The 17,420-nt window shown below is 34.2% G+C and overlaps 1 protein-coding gene across 3 annotated transcripts in view; it reads right to left on the bottom strand.

Moving 5' to 3' along the window:
- The window catches only part of THADA (Thyroid adenoma-associated protein homolog), a 61,250-nt gene that overhangs the window by 12,997 nt on the left and 30,833 nt on the right, over positions 1-17,420 (bottom strand). For all 3 annotated transcript variants that reach the window (XM_089246713.1, XM_089246717.1, XM_089246721.1), the window contains 10 exons: positions 17,159-17,268; positions 16,308-16,440; positions 15,994-16,107; positions 15,001-15,123; positions 13,831-14,030; positions 13,250-13,535; positions 9,076-9,182; positions 8,913-8,980; positions 5,019-5,470; positions 2,252-2,335 (listed from right to left, as the gene is read on the bottom strand). In XM_089246713.1, the coding sequence (XP_089102839.1) occupies positions 2,252-2,335; positions 5,019-5,470; positions 8,913-8,980; positions 9,076-9,182; positions 13,250-13,535; positions 13,831-14,030; positions 15,001-15,123; positions 15,994-16,107; positions 16,308-16,440; positions 17,159-17,268 (1,677 nt within the window). The remainder of the gene's footprint in view (positions 1-2,251; positions 2,336-5,018; positions 5,471-8,912; positions 8,981-9,075; positions 9,183-13,249; positions 13,536-13,830; positions 14,031-15,000; positions 15,124-15,993; positions 16,108-16,307; positions 16,441-17,158; positions 17,269-17,420) is intronic.

Here is a 17,420-nt window from a genome sequence, read left to right on the forward strand (position 1 = left end):
ATGCATTGTGTGCAGCAACAGAAGAGCTACAACGGAACAAATTGCACCTCAATACAACTCAGGATCATCGCAAAGCATATTCATATGCTCTACAAGATGGATCTTGAAACGAATTGGTTTTAATAGCCGGTGACCAACAAGAGTCCCTTTGATTTTGCTGCAAAACTGAATAAAATGGCTGTTGTGAGCTAAAGAACGGCGAAATTAGACACTTAACAAATGGAAGAAGGTTGTCTGGTCTGACAAGTCAAGATTTCTTCTCCATGACGTTGATGACAGAATCAGTGTGTGTGGCGCAAATAGCATGAAGCCCTGGATCCGGCATGCAACAAGACCACCTCTCAAGCAAATGGCTGCAGAATCACAGACAGGGGAGCATTTTCCTGGTATACTCTTGGTCCCTTATTTTCATTGGAAACATCTATCAATGCCAGCGCCTACTTCCACATCGTTGCTGACCACATGTACCTGTTTATGGCCATAATGTTTCCTGATGATGATGGCAGCAGGACAATGCACCCTCTCATTGGGCTGGAATCACCTCAGATTGATTTGAGGAACATGATTCAGAGTTTCAATTGTTTCAATGGCCCCTTCAGTCACCCGATCTCAACCCAATTGAGAATTTGTGGGACGAGGTTGAAAGGTCTGTTATAAGCTTCGAAACACCACTTTCTAATCTGAGGGAATTAAGAGTTGCTATTTCATTAGCATGGGCTAATTAATATTCTACCTCAATGGTTTCAGCAACTTGTAGAGTCCATTGAAGAATATCTGCTGTAATCAAAGTTAGAGGAGGTCCCACACAATATTAGTGGTGAGTAGCAGGGTGTTCCTAATTTTTTGGCAATGGGTATATGAGTATATAATGGGCAGGCCCGTCATTTAGAAGGTGCAGGGAGGGGGGGGGGCAACAGCCCCCTCCCTGGCTTTTGAAAATACACTAAAAATGATATATATATATATATATATACAAATATATATATACATACATTGAGTACATGTGCTTTGCCCCCCCCCCCTCCCTGGAAAAAGTTGAAATGATGGCCCTGGTAATGGAAAGTAGGTAGCTGTTTAGATGAGTTGAGGCATTTTTTAGTTTTGACACATTTTCACTCATTTTGTGAAAAATAAATTTCTTTTTCAACATTTTCATTTTGGAAAATCTCTCGCGACCTCCCCGACCACAGTTAATTAACTAGGTGGTGTGGTTCCCGCACTTTGAAAACCACTGATTTAGATTATAGGCAATTCCTAACAAGATTTGAAAAAATTTTATTGTAGAGGGATTTATAATTATGTTTATTGATGTACTTAGTGTTCTGTATGCAAGATGGAAATGTAGCAACGTGTATGGTCCTTGACTTTCATGTACAGGGTGATTAAGGAAGAATCATCTGATTTTAAAATGACTCTACACTTGAAGTCGAACATTAACAAAAATTGTTCATAAAACATAGACACACACACATCCCCCCCCCTCCCTTACATTCACATATATTACTTATTACATTCTGTGTTTTTAATTCTTAAGAAATATATAATTTTGAAATTGGGCAATTTTCTCTGAGTCACCCTGCATAAGTAATAGTTTGAGATATTGATTATTGTACACAAGTAGAATTTGGAAAAATTACATTTTATGATGTATGGTAATTAGCTCAGCTGAGTATAAAGATATTTTTCAGTTTTGACATATTTTTAACATAAAAATTAATTTCTTATTTGGACATTTTCATTTTGGAAAATATTTTGCGAACCCCTTCCCTTGTTCATTGACCCCCCCCCCCTCCCCGGAGGTCGTGACCCATAGTTTGGGAACCACTGTTGTATTGGATTGGATGATTTTTGTAAGTTATTACAGTCACTGCTCATTATAAAGATCCCATGTGATAGCGACCATTTCATTACAATGACGAGTAGGATAAGTCCCAAATGTTTTCATAGAACGACTATCATGTTTTACTTTCAATATAACGTTGACGGGACAAAGGGGGTCGTTATATCAAGCGTCGACTGTATATTGTTGAAAAATAAAATGGGAAAAATTTTACTTATTCTATGGGTTGTTATAATAAAATGGCCCCAATAACGAGCATTAACTGTATTGTGATGACAGCTGTAAAAACCATTCTTCTACACAAATAACAAGTTAATTGCTCTATACATTACAACTGGCATTGATCATATTGTCATATTATTTTATTTGTGCCTTAAACATACATTTATTTATTTTAAATAATTATCATACCTTCGAAATGGCGTCAAAGTCATTTATCACATCTTTGGATATATTCCTCTTTCTCTTCTGTATTATATAGAGCAAAACATACATCTGAAATGAACAAAACTAGTTTAATCAAATTTCCACTATATACGTCTTATATAAGTTCCACCTTTTTAAAAAGTTTTGAAGCTACAAATTTTTTGAAGAATATTTTTTCCAACTGCTTGATGCATGGAAAAAATAAATTGTCAAAAAACAAATATTCAGATGTCAGAGCATACAGAGCCGCCCTTAGAGGCATGTTTCAGGTACAGTTGCACCAGGCTCCAGAGGATTTCACTGGAATATAATTTATAGTACAGTATTAGTTGTTTAAAAAAAACATTGGTTTTTCTTTGTATCCGTCAAATGCACTTTAGTTGTATGCTTTTAAAAAAATTGATTGAATTTCGACATTAAATGAAACCTCTCCTAGAATACTTTTGAAATATATGACATCCATATTTTTATGGGCATCTTTTTCTCAGCCACCTCGTTGGGCATTTTGCCTGTTGTGGCGCTGTATTTGTATTTGTATTTATACCAAAAGTGGAAGAAATAGACAAGAAAGCATTACAAGTAACAAAAATTCCAAAGTGGTGAAAATTTGAAATTAATTAAATAATTCCAGAACTAAGAAAATTCAGAAATGATGGAAATCCAAATTCAATGAAAGAAATAATTCCAAAACGCATAAAAATTACGAATTTATGATGTAATGATTTCAGAATTAGACGGGGGGGGGGGGGGGGGTGCCTTCTATAGTTTGGGTGCCTTCTTTGATTTGGGCCTCTGTGACTAGCAGTTGTTGCAGTAGTGAATATGGTGGGGGGAGAGAATTGCATCTCCCCCAAAGAGCAAAATAATGAGGGAAAACAGGTCTTTCTCATAAAATACAAGACCATATAGTGGCCATTAATATACAATAAGTTGCCCTCACTGATACATCACCATCTATTTATGGCTTTGTTGTTAAGATGCCACTGCCCACAAAGTTGCCCTGCATCTAAATAAGGAGAGCCCTGAGCACATGCAATGAAGTTCTTAAATTACCATTCTGTTCATTTTTTTCATGTATAGATGTAATCTTTGCATATAATTTTTTAATATTTAATACTTGTATAAATTGCATTGATTTCAATTAATTAATGAATTAATTAAGACTTGCTCAGCGTTACATGTCTTCAAAAATGGTGATAAGTCTGATGTTTTAAATTATCGACCTATAGTTAAAATTAATTCTATTTGTAAGGTATTTGAACTTATCATCCATGAAAGAATTTATAGCTCTGTTTGTTCATGGTTTTCTAGTTGTCAGCATGGTTTTATTGCCAAGAGATCTTCATTAACTAATTTAGTCGAATTTTCTCAAGTTATAGCATAAACTATAGATAATATGCAGCAAATTAATGTTGTTTATACTGATTTCTCCAAGGCTTTTGATTCAATCAATCATATTATTATTCTTTAGATCAGGGGTTGGGGCTTTTCTGGACATCTGCTCAAGTGTATTGAGTCATATCTTACTGGGAGATCTCAGAGAGTAATTTTAAATGGTTGTAAATCCTCTTGTTATGCATGTTATTCTGGTGTTCCCCAGGGGTCAATTTTGGGTCTTTTGCTTTTTTATTTTATTTATAAATGATTCACCTGATCGTTACATGCTTAATATTTACTGATGATCAAAAACTTTTTCATGTTATTAATAATGCTGATGACAATGCTAAAAAAATTACAAGAATCTATTAACAAACTAATTTATGGTGTGTAAATAATAAGTTGTACTTAAACATTGATAAGTATAAATTTACTACCTATAGTAGGAAGCATTCTGCACTTACATACGATTACAGTATTGATGGTCAATTACTTCAAATTGTTGATTGTGTGAAGGATTTAGGTATAATATTTTACAGCTCTTATTCCTTTAACCAACATATTAATTATATTGTGTTTAAAGCAACCAGAAATCTTGGTTTTATAATTTGTAATAGTAAGCTTTTTCACAATGTTGAAACTATCTTTTTACTTTCTAATTCCTATGTTCGATCTGTTTTGCAATACTGTAGCATAATTTGGAATCCACATTGCTTATTTAATGTAGTTAAAATTGAGCGTGTTCAAAACAGGCTTTTATGCTATATGTATTTTAAGAAACATCAGTCATATAATCATTACTTAGCCAACGAAATACTTCGCTTATCGTTCAGTTATGATTCACTTGAAACTCGCCGTCTCCGGGCCCTTACTAGATTTTTTGTAAAAATTCTTCACTTCGATATTGATGCACCTAATATTCTAAACCTTATTACTTTTTATTGCCCATGAATCAATCTTAGATGCCGTAATATTTTTATGTTCTTTCATATCGTTCTAAATGTTTTGAAAAATTCTCCATTGTACCATTTCTACGATGCAGTAATACTGATGATGCATATTTTAAAATTTTTATTTTGAATATACATGTTTTATCTTTATCTTGTATTCATATATGCAAACTGTAACTGGGCTTTTGCCTGTAATTTGTATTTTTAAACAAATAAATAAATATGTTTCATTTCGGTAAAAAATATCAGAATATTTAAAGGGAAAAATATATAAAACATGCAACATCATAAATTTTTTTTCTGCTACACAATCACAAATACAATATCTTAATCACTTTCAGTCTATACCAGTAAAAGGCATATTCAAAGTATGATAAGTAGAAATGTTATCTTTAAATGAACCAGAGAAAATACTGTTTAATTACCTTTGATAAACATTCTGGATTTTTTTCTAAACCGCACAAATCAAGAAGGTAATCAGTTAAAGAGCTCACAGCCACCTTCATTGTAGACTTTTTAATTCCAGAGGAATGTTTCCAAGGAGCAAATGAAGTTAAGTTTTCATGGCCTATTGATAATTCACTGTAGTGATGCATCACGATACCTTCTTGTTTGTCTTCATTAAGAAGATTTATCAAAAAGCTTAATGCAGCAGAACGAACTTCATAACATGGCGAATTGAGCATACATAAAATGACTTTCCTACTGTCATCTTCATTTTCTCCACAGTGTCTTGCAGTCAGTTCTGAAGCGTGTAGCGTATAAGTAAGAAGGAACACGACACTGTTAATAAGGTATTCTTCTTTTCCAATGTAAGTAGATTTTGTTGAGATTTCAGTCAATGCCTCATCCAAAATATAGTCGTAAACACTGACAACTAGAAAAAAAATTGATTAGTTAGATAAAAACAGTTTAAAAATGAAAAGTAATTTCCTCGATACAGCGAAACTTCCATTAGCAGCCCCATCTATTCCGCTCCCAACTTCCCTTAACGGCCAGTTTTCCTCGAAATGGACAAAACTCCATAGATATAATACCAAAATCACCCTTATTCTGGGGCCACCTCTGTATGGCGTCAGTGGCCAATATGTCCATGGCTACATCCTTGCAGATAAGAGTTGAAAAAACAAGTTTTTGTGAGTTTTTTCTTCCCAATGCATTCAGAGCTAATATATAGTTCTCTTTGCAAACCCTTATAATCTTCACACATCAGCATAAATACCTTTTTGGATCAATATGATTTTCTGTTTATGTATGACACTATCAGGTTGGAAACATTTGCAAATAGGATGACAAAGGCTAATGCTATACGATTGCTGCTAGTTAGTGAGACACTTGCTCCCGGGGTGACAGGGTAAAACATACAAATAACTTATGATCTTTACTTAAAAGGTAAAAGATGTAGAAGTTTTGGCTTTGCAAAAATTTTTTACAGAGGTGCCGCTGATTTTTACAGCATGTCAAATACCTGGAATTTCGTAAATGGACGCATAAAAATTTGATGAACGTGGCTCACGAGACGCTTATCTTTCTAATTCCAAGAATAGGAAAAAGTACAAAAAAAAACTTTTCTTTTTTCTCCTCTTTCTACCATCTATCATGGCCGTGCAACCTTGAAAAGTAATTTTACAACTTTGAAGTGAGAATGAAGCAATTTACTGTACTGAATTATATTGATATAAGCGTAGGTTGTTGAAGAATAAGATGACAAGATATCTCTGAATAAAGGGCCTGATACTGAATTTTCCAATTTGAGAGAGATTACCCATGCTGTACATACTGGAAATTATGGTACTTTTGCGGATACCTACCAGCATTCAAAGACAGCATCTATATGGCATGAATTCGCGTTGTTCATGCAAGATAGTGAATGCACATTTTTTTTTAAGAATAGAGAGGGTTGTGTACGCAGAATCGGTCTTTCGAGGAGCAGAAGGACTTTTTCCACTGAAATATTGTGTCACTAACCGGGCTTGACAAATCCCAGATGCCAGGTCGATTAGACAGTTAACATCTTGGTACCCAATTTTTTTATATGTATGATAACTGAATTAAAGTGTTGGGGGGCACAAAATTATCAGAAATTATGTCAGAGTATCTGCTAGCACAGAAAAAAAAAAAAAGAGTCCCTAAGTCCCATAAAAGACAATGAGCACCACCACTGAAAAAAACGCTTGGTGTCATGGCCTTTTCCTGGTGCCTAATTTTTTTTTCCAATTTGCCAAGCCCTGGTCACTAACAATCAAAAAAAATTTCAAGATAGTATAAGAATGTTAAAGAAACAGATATTTTCTGGATATTATGCTGAGGGGAAAGTCATCTTGTCTCTGCCGGGACTTGAAACCAGGACTTCTTATATACAGGGCAAGCGTATGCTACCATCTACACCACTGGAGACACAATCCTGCCTTCCTTATTTCACATACTATGGCATGAGAAAAGAAAATCATTCCACCAGGAAATTACTTTGCAACGATTTATATGAATAAATGTCTCAGAATCATTTACTTTAAATTTAATCAGAAAATATTATTGAAAGAGGGTTTCCGAAATGAAAAATCAATCAGAAGAGAATTTATAGATTGATTTATTAGTAAATATATAAATGTGCCTAACTTAATTATGTTTGCCTCAGATTTATTGCATGTGTTAAATTCTATATGCTAAATTCTCAGTGTTAATGGCGTTCTTTGTAAGCTCTCTCTACTACTAGACGATGAAAGTAAAAGAACCTAGTCACAAGCTAGTAAATTAACCTTTTTTAATGAACCTTTGGACTGAACATGTTTTTAGAAATGAATTATTTGATTCACAGGGATACCAGTGAATGATATATATATGGGGGAAACATACTTTAATTTTTTTCAAGAGAGACCCACTGTCACTTAAAAAATGCCCAGATTTTTCCAATAACCTGGGCCCCAGGACCCAAGTAAATTAGAGTGCAGCAGCACCTCTGCTTTTTAGCATGTAGAAATTCAGTAGAACAACAGCGAGGGAGTAAACAAAATGTGAGGAAAGAATACAATAAGAAAGAACAATCCCTGATAATGCAGATTAAGGAATTGATCAGAGGATCTGGTATATCTAGTTCTACATAAAAGGCTGGTATTACACTACAAAAGTTTGATAAAAGTTATTTTATAAAACTTGGAAATAAAACCAATAAACATATTAGTTACACTCAAGTTAATGTAACCAATGGGTTTATTGGTTCTTTTAAAATTTTGTAAAAGATCTTTCATCAAACTTTTATAGTGTAATTCCAGCCTATACTACAGTGAAACTACGATATACATAACGATACCAGATTAAGAAAAAAACATTGTTGAAGAGGATTATCGTTATATCAAGAGGCAACATTATCATCACGTGTCATCAAATTTATGCTGCTGTTGGCATCTTCTCTAAATCGGCATTGTTAGTACCTCCAAAAAATGCACTTTTCAGTATTTATTCACTCCAAAATATTTTAACTGATTAGCTGATAAAATAAATTCAGTTAGATTTGTGTATATTGCTCCTGTAAAGGGGTTTATTGCAATACACTTTGGTTCTCACACAAAAAGTAGTGACACCGAACAGTTTTGGTGGGTGATGCCTAATGCCAATGTTATTAGATGGCCTTGGAAGAGCTGAAATATGTGACGAGTTTAAAAATGTATTGAAGCATGTTTCGAACGAAATATAAAAAAATATTACTGTAGCGATTAAAAAATATCCTCAAAAGTTATTGTTATGAAGGAGTTTATCATATCAAAGGATATTGTTGTATTGAGAGCAGTTTAACATCAGATTATAGGTGATTTCAAACAAGGTTTAAAAAACATTGTTTTAGAGTTATTTATGGGTATATTGAGTATCATTGCAGCAAGGTTTCACTGTTTATGTATCTTCTGTTTATTTATTTTTGGGCATTGTAAATAAATTGAGCCTAAGATTTTTTTCGTGTTATTGAAAACTATTATTCTGACATGCCCCCCCCCCACCCCCCAAAATGTGTTTTTTCTGTCATACAACTTCTATTCGGATGCCATCTTTGCAGATGGCCACTTTTTTTATAGAACGCTGAGTGGCCATCCCGGAGGAGTGTCACTATAATTTGTCACATTGAAAGCACATATTTTTAGGATTGTACAGCTGAATAATCATAGAAAAAAATATTCAATACAAAAAGCATTTTCTTGAAAGTCAGAACTTATACAGTGGAACTAAACTTGAAGTGTGAAAATATTTTTATGCATATTTCATCTAAATTATGTGGAAATTTAATGGAGTTTCAATGCATTCATACTGGCTTTAAAAAAAGCTGTACTTACCAAATATTGGCAGCAAGTGGCAAATAATTTCCACATATAATGCTCGACTAGAATAACAAGCATCCCAACTAAAAAATAGAATAATGAATGAAACAAACAAATATTTTTTCCTAAAACTTGGTAAGAATCAAATAGCTCCTATATACAAATGTGAAATACTCACCTAGTAGCTATATGAATTTTCGATGCAATCCATGTTTCTAACCTTTCCTTCAACGTCACACAAAGTAAAGGATGATTTTTCATCATTTCTTTGACCAAATTACGAATCTATAATAACAGTAATATATATCATGTTATTTTAGGTAGTCTAGTGTCCATACTTGGGACAATTTGGGATTTTTTGTTTTAATATGTTGTTAGCCCTGATGATTGTTGTAGATTACGTGTAAAGCAGGCCATAGCATTTGTAAATTGTTGTGTTAACACTTCTCGATCAGTTTCAGCAATAGAAAAATTTTTTTGGTTGCGAAAAAGTTGTTAAGTGTTTTCCCAAAAGTCATTAAGTATTTATAGTGAACTGCTAATAAGGTTAATATATAAGGTTTGCACCACAGTAACGTTAAGACATGGGGGGGGGGGGGGTTCTCTGATTTTGTCATAAAGGTTCCGACATTATTTGTGATGAACAAAATGACTTCTCAACCGTTTTTAGTCTGGTATTGTCTTCGGACTTTTTTAAAAAGATTTAACCAGTTCCAAATTGAAACTAAGGCACTTGATTAACTTTACTTATTGAAACTTAAATGAAACAACACACAAAAACTATACTGTCTTAAGTTAGGATTTCCGCACCTAACTTGAGATAAATGTCATTTTATTTTTTTAGGTACCAAATGTACACATAAAATTTTTAAATTATCAGTACAAGCACTAAGGTGGGTAGAAAAAAATGAATTTTTTATTTCAAAATCATTAAAGTGCGGAAAAGATGCCTCCTTTATTAAGAAAAACAACATAAAAATTTTAGAAATCGGTTGATATCTTCTGGTCGCACATCATACTTGAAGTTCATGGAAATTGACAAAATTGTACATTTTTCTAGCATTTTTTTAATTAGTTAAAATTCTAACACGCAAATGTTTGTTATGCTTATTTTATGGTTCAGTAAAGCGAAATAAATTAAAACATCATTAACATTTAAATGTCTATTGGTCACACAATATGTTCGAAAAACAGAAATTAACTAAAGTTTTGCAAGTTCCATTGTGCAGCTCTTCGCTCATTTTGTCAGAACAAAACAACCCAGAATTCATCACAAAGAGGCAGCTGCACCTGCACCCTACCCAATCAACCATCCAAAATAGGCGTCTGTATGTAATTTACGTTATACCTCAAAACTAGTCACCAAAATTGACACATTCAAAATCTGACTTTTGGGAGAAATCAAGCATAACTGATCTTGATAATAGCGTAGATCTTTTACGCTAACATACTTTAGTTCAGGCCTCGATAACAAGTTTGATACATCTTTCGGGTGTTTGAGTGCGAGAGAAAAACTTTTTGATGCCTCTGCTGTGGTTAGTGTTGGAATTGATGAGTGATTAATATCGTCATCACATATACTTTTCGTAGCATTGGGGAGGATACAACCAGGGCAGTTTTAATAGCATTATAAGCTTCTGGGCAGTGATTTTTCTGAGGTCCTAAAAGACAAATTCCCAAAAAATTCATATACTTATTTTTCTGAGGCCCCTCTTCTCTTGAGGCCCTGGGGCATGCCTGGGTGAACCCATGCGTTAAGACAGCACTGGATACAACAGGCCAGTATTTTAGTAAATAATCTCAGTGTAATTGGTAGCTTCAAAGTTTATCTTAGGTAGCATGGAGTGTTTAATAGTTTTTCCTTTAGAGGTGGATTATCTTGCTTTTAGAAAGTTCTTCTATATCGAAGCTCTCTCGAATGTATTCTCTGTCATCAACAATCATACACAAGAGTAAATTTTCAGGGTGTGCAAAATACGCACTACGTTCAATTACTGGATTAACAACTTTAAGTAAGTCGTCTAATAAATACAGCAATCTTTGAACTGCTTGAAAAAGCATGTTTAGCACATCTCTAAAACACTTGTTCTTTTTTTATGTAAAATCACACAGACATGTACGATGTTAAGTTGAAGAGAACTTGAGGTTCTCAGAAGGATTTGGCTAACTTATAGGTAGGCCTACGACCTTAGCACTCTATTGGTCGCATTTAGCCATCTAGAATGTGACAGACAACCAGGACTTTGAATTGCTAAATCCTCTGGACAATGTCTCGACTTTATTGTTTGGGATATATCTAATACAGGGTGATCAGCGAATAACCCATAATTTTTTTTTATAATAACGTGATCCTCACGTATTCCCAAGAGATCAGCATGATCCGTCCAGGGAATTTGTTAGTGTTAGTAAACATCCATGCCCGAACCGGGATTCGAACCCAGACCTGCACAGTGAGAAGCTAGTTCCCTAACCACTCGACTGCCAGGTGGCACATTCAAAGTTAAATACCTCTACAACAAAGATTAATAGAATTATGCGGTAAACGGTACGTTTATTAGCAAAACTGTAAGAATGTTGTACAGAAATTTCGAAAATTCAATTTTTTTTAATTTTTTAAAATTTAAAAAAACAAAACAAAACTGGAGATTTTGGGGTTCCGAAAATCCTCATTTGTGTGAAGAGAAACCACTGCATTCACCTAAAGTTACTGCATGGGCTGCGGTATGCGCCATGTGTGCTGACAAATTGTTCCAAAATTGTAACGTTGCTAATAAACTTACCGTTTACCGCATAATTCAATTGATCTTTATTGTAGAGATATTTAATTTTGAAATAAGGGCTTATTCGCTGATCACCTTGTAAATACGGTACTGCTGGTCTTCACTCAGCATTTTTCTGTCTACTTCTAGAATCAAACTATTTACAGATTCATACTCCACCACAGGGAGCTTTCACACCCAGTAAAATGTTATCTAATGGGCCCAGAAAAAGATTTTGTCCATGGTGTTGCACTGTCTATACCTGATGGTTCCCAACTTCGAGGCACGAATGCAAGCCAATCCCCCTGTTGAAAAGTCTCGCCACAGAGAGCAACAGGCCTACAATGGTACAAATATTCAATCATTTCTCTTCACTCACAATTTAAAATATAGATGGCAGCACCAAATATTCCCACACAACACTGAATACGCACTCAGACTGTTAGGTACACAAGTTCCAGACTGTGAAGAAGCTGGGCTGGAAGAGATCTCTGCAACAGGAGGTCTGGTGGCAGGTTCATTGATTCATTGCACCTTTTATATGCTGAAAAATATGATGACGAGGGAGTTCGTTGAAATGGAATAGACACACGATCTACTGTAGTGGTCTTCCCAAGCGCAGTTCACACATGCTCCAGTCTCACTCAGGAATTCTGGAGATGTGTCTAACTTGCTACAGAGGCCTCAACTAAAGTATGTGGACATGAGACTAGAAATAACTACATCAGATCTACGCTGTTATAAAAATCAGTCATGCCTGATTTCTCCCAGAAGTCAGACTTAAAATGTGTACATTTGGAAAAGAAGTAGTAGAAGCAACTGTAAACCACTGAATCCTAGTTAAGTTTGGTAACTAGTTTTAAAATATAATGTAAATTACACACGTACACGCCTACTTTGGATGGTTGATTGGGTAGGGTGTAGGTGGAACTCGACGTGCAGCAACCTTGAGATGAATTCGGGGCAGTTTTGTTCTGACAAAATGAGCAAAGAGCTGCACAATGAAACGTGCAAAAATTTGGTTAATTCCTGTTTTTTGAACACATTGCGTGACCAATAAACATTGAAATATTAATAATGTTTTAATTTATTTTACTTCATTGAACCATAAAATAAGCATAACAAACTTTTGCGTGTCGATCGTAGAATTTTAACTAATATTAAAAAATGAAAGAAAAATGTTTGATTACTTCTATGTCCATAAACTTCAAGTATGATGCGCAACTGGAAGATATCCACCGATTTTAAAATATCTTATGTCAATTCTCTTATTATTAAAGGAGCCAACTTTTACACGCTATAGTGATTTGAAAATGAAAAATCCCTTTTTTTGGACCCATCCTACTAGGCACCCCCTCAGAATGTTTTTTTTTTATTTTAACGTTTCATTGAGGGGTTGATTTTTCAGTGCAAAGTTCAAAATTGTCCGAAATATGGACACTTGACTGTGTTATTTTGTGATATAGGGTAAGATAAAAAAAAAATACACAAACATTCACAGGTAGCAGCATGACCACAAATAAAATCTAAGTTCAGTAAAACAAAAATTACTTCCAAGCACATGTGTATTGGCATGTACCAGATATGATTCACCTGCAGTAAAGTTCCATGAAGATGATTGTGTTGGAATTGCTGAGATGGTGAAGGCAAAGCACTGAATAAGTTTTGAAGCACTGTGTGAAAATCATCTAAAGAGAGTAATGGAATTAGGGCTTTGGCACTGGCAACTCGTATTTTCCATGTGTAACTATGAGCGCATTGAATGATGTAAGGCACAAAACTGGATAACTTCATGTTGGAGTCATGACCGTCTGTAACAGATGGATACAATCTGCCAAGTATGAGTAGCAAAGGATAAAGGCTTGGTTCCACAGCATGGCTGAAATAGAGTAAATGTGAATTGTTAAAATAAGTAAATAATTTGCAGAAAAAGAATCTAAAATTAAGAAAAGTTTGAAAACTAATCTAAGATTATCTTTCCCAATTTTCAAAACAAAAGACTAGTGGAAACTATTGATTCAGGCTCTGTCTTTATGTTTACTAGCATATGTATATTTTGTTGTTTTCAAATACTCTAAAACGACAAATACTACTGCTCTACATAATATTTTCCACAGATATAATATTTATATGAATTTTATTTACTAAAAATGTGCAGAAAACTTTTGTAGTACCTTTTCTCTGTTCTCTCACTTTGTATTTGCTTTACAGCTAACTTCAACTCATCAAGAAGAAAATCAAACATTTCCGGAAAGCGCAAAAAGAAGACTCGCCCAGTAAGACAATTTTTTCTTGTAACTTCATCTTTACTTCGATTCACTCCAAATATTCTAGTCACCAAAGCACTAAAAAGTAATGTTGATGCATTCCTTACCTGTAAAATGAAAATTAAGTTTATAAAATATTTTACAGATAAAAAGCATATCCACAAATACGTTTATCTCATACTTTGTTCACATGATGATTTTCATTATTATTCTTGTTCAAAGTCAGAGTAACTTCATACAGCAATTACATAATAAATAAATAAATAAATAAATATATATATATATATATATATATACTTGTAAAAATAAATACGCAACATATTATGATATTGAATGAGTTTTACTGAGTGAAAAGAAACTACCTTTCATTTCACAATGGTTTGAAAACTTTATTAACTTTGTAACATGTTTTCTAATGTGATAGCATATATACTGTATATACTCATGTATAAGCCGACTCTTATATAAGCCGACCCCCCCCCCCCAACTTCAGGACCACCAAAACCGCAATAAATTGAAAACCTGTGTATAAGCCGACCCCAAAAAATCCGTGCATTTCAGAGAAAAAAAAAGCTTATATTTTTATGCAAAATGAATAGCTTGCGGAAATTTACGATACAAAATGATTCAAAATTTGTAATCCATTTCTTCTGAGTCTCCAAGCTCATGGCAATCCATCAGATCATCATAGGGGGTGCAGCATCTTTGTTTTTATCCTCATCTGGGCTGTCATCGCCATTGTCACTTTCAAAGAGGATATCATCTTCAGTTCCGTCCATCGCATTGCTGATGCAACACTTTTTGAAGGATCGGATGATAATTTCAGTTAATGATGTTTTAGATTTCTTTGCCTCGGCTTCAACATTATCGGTTCTGTGGAATTTAAACATATCAAATACCAATAATGCCGGTTTCTCGCACACTGCTACAAAAATTACAACTGATTGCGGGGTTGATATTTTCCCATCAAAAACTAACCCGAGTATAAGCGGACCCCCCCCCCCCCACTTGAGGAACGAATTTTTCCACAAAAAAACTTGGCTTATACACGAGTATATAGGGTATATATATACTCACAGCCCAAAATGGTGACTTAAATCCTGTGATAGCTGCTTTCAAACCTTCAGAAACATATGGCATAACAGTTTCCCCAAGGGATGAGTCTCTGTATAATGTTCTGATAACATTTAGAGCATGAACCTGAGATGGGAAATACAATGAGAAAAAAATGTAATTCATAATTTTTACTCAACAATGGAATTTTTATTCCTGTAAAAAAATAATTTTTACAAACAAGAATTTTTACAATAAGAGAAACAATATTTTTATCCAAGCAATTAGCTAGGTTATGAGTGTCTCAAAAGAAAGCACCAAAACTTTTTGAATCTACAGCAGTGGATTCAGGATCTGCATATGAATATTACTTTCAAAACCTTCAATTTGGGAGAAAGGTGGCAGCAATTTGCACTGCCACTGTAGTGGTCTAGTGGTTATAGTGACAGACTCGCATCACGAGGTCCTGGGTTCAAACCCCACCGTCGCCGCAGTGGTGGTCGAATGAAGTTGGTTTTCTGCGGTTCCCAACTTTGGGGTGCGAATGCAAGCCGATCTCCCCATTAAAAAGTCTCACCGCAGAGAGTAACAGGCCTACAACGGTAAAATCTTAAAACATTACACTTCACTCATAGTTCGAAAAATATGTGGCAGATGGCACCACTATAACAAGCATTACACAGAAACAAGCTTCACGTTAGGTTCACAACACAGACAGGCACATTCCAACATGTACCAATTCACTAGAAGTTCCGCAAAGGAATATAGACGAGGTACATGTGTGCTTTAGTAGTAGTAGCAATTTGCACCCATTCCACACATACGTCAGATACCCATAAAACATCAAAGACATACGTATACAAACTACAGTTTCCAGCAAGCACAGATCTGTTAGAAATTTCCTCGGAGGAATATTCATGAGGTGCATATGCAGTTTAGTAGTATTGTAGTCTTGGAAATATACAATATAGTGATTAGCTTTTTGTAATAGCAGTTGACAATGTAATAATATCTAACCTGCGTGTCAGTTACCCAATGCATAGATGGATTAACTGCCATATCAAGTAGAGAAACAATTGCAGTCTTAAATGTTGATGATCTGTTCACCTCTGGTTCTGATACTAATAATGCCTGGTATAAGAGAAAGAGACAAAAGCAAAAAATTTAAATCCAATTCACTATTTGATGAAACCATTTTCTCTAAATATTTTGATGATGTAAAATAGAATCAATGATGCAGCATCACTATAAAGTGATGGAGTACTGGCCTGGAATTATAGAATAAACTTATTCTTATTATTCTTTTGGATTGTGTAAAAAAAATTAATAACCTGCATCAGAAAAGGAAGACCAGCACTTCTTCGAGTTGAGCATAGACTTATAAGATCAAATTCACCTGATATTCGAGAGAAAAAGTCTTTCAGCCATTTTTTAGGTAAACTGGACAGTGTTAGATCTTTGTATCTAAAAAGGATTTTACATAAAAGTCAGCATCAAAATATTGCTGAATTTCATAAACAGCTATTACAATAAACAATTTTTTTTAAAAAGTGGCACAAAGAAACAGGTAGAATAATAAACAAAATCACTGCACCAAATCATTTTTTATGTTTATAAATCATTCAAAAAACTTCAAAAGAAAAGAATGAATATAGTTTTACTGAGGTCAACAAATTGCTAATTCAGTAAGATAACCTTGATATGCAATCATGCTAAGAAAATCTTTCCTCAGAAATGAGCACAACTGATGTTGGCTTGCATTTAGCTGATAACCATGACTGGGATGTTATTTTCTGACACAACAGTCATTCATTGAATTCACTCAGAACAGAGCTGTCTAATCAAAAATAAAGTTTGCATTGGCTTGAGAAATAAAGATGAATCTTTCCTTCAAAATAGGTTTTTCTTAATATATAATACAATACACTTACAAAAGTACTACAAAATAACCACTCTGATTTATTGATAATTTTCAAGTTTTTTTTTGCACACTCATTTTCTAGCTTATGAAATAGGAGAGAGACTTTCTAGATATGGAAGACTTTGGAAAGAAAAGTTAGTTGTCTCCACTGGGAACTTTCTTTCCAAAGTTTGCCTCAGCATAATATCCAGTATATCTCCTTCCTAGATGTGTCAAGGTTGAGAAAAAACATCTCTTTGAAACATTTTCATCAACACTCACCTCCACATTTTTTGACAGAGCTGGTGAAATCCAACATAGGCTTGTTCAAACGCTCCTCTGTGTTTTACCTGACTGAGTTGTTGGATAAAATATTGACCAATTTTCTTTAACTAAAGATACGTAGAAGAAAAATTAAAATCTGTATATTTACATGTGGAAATTTTTTATTTGTAGATGAATTTCTTATAAACCCAGAAGAAAAACCTTGAAAGAAAAAAAAACCAATTGATATCACATATATTATTAATGTTACCTCATCAGA

This window comes from Pholcus phalangioides, unplaced genomic scaffold, assembly GCF_987345545.1.
Source record: "Pholcus phalangioides strain wild (caught in Gottingen) unplaced genomic scaffold, Ppha-v1.0 ptg000003l_1, whole genome shotgun sequence".
Classification (NCBI taxonomy): domain Eukaryota; kingdom Metazoa; phylum Arthropoda; class Arachnida; order Araneae; family Pholcidae; genus Pholcus; species Pholcus phalangioides.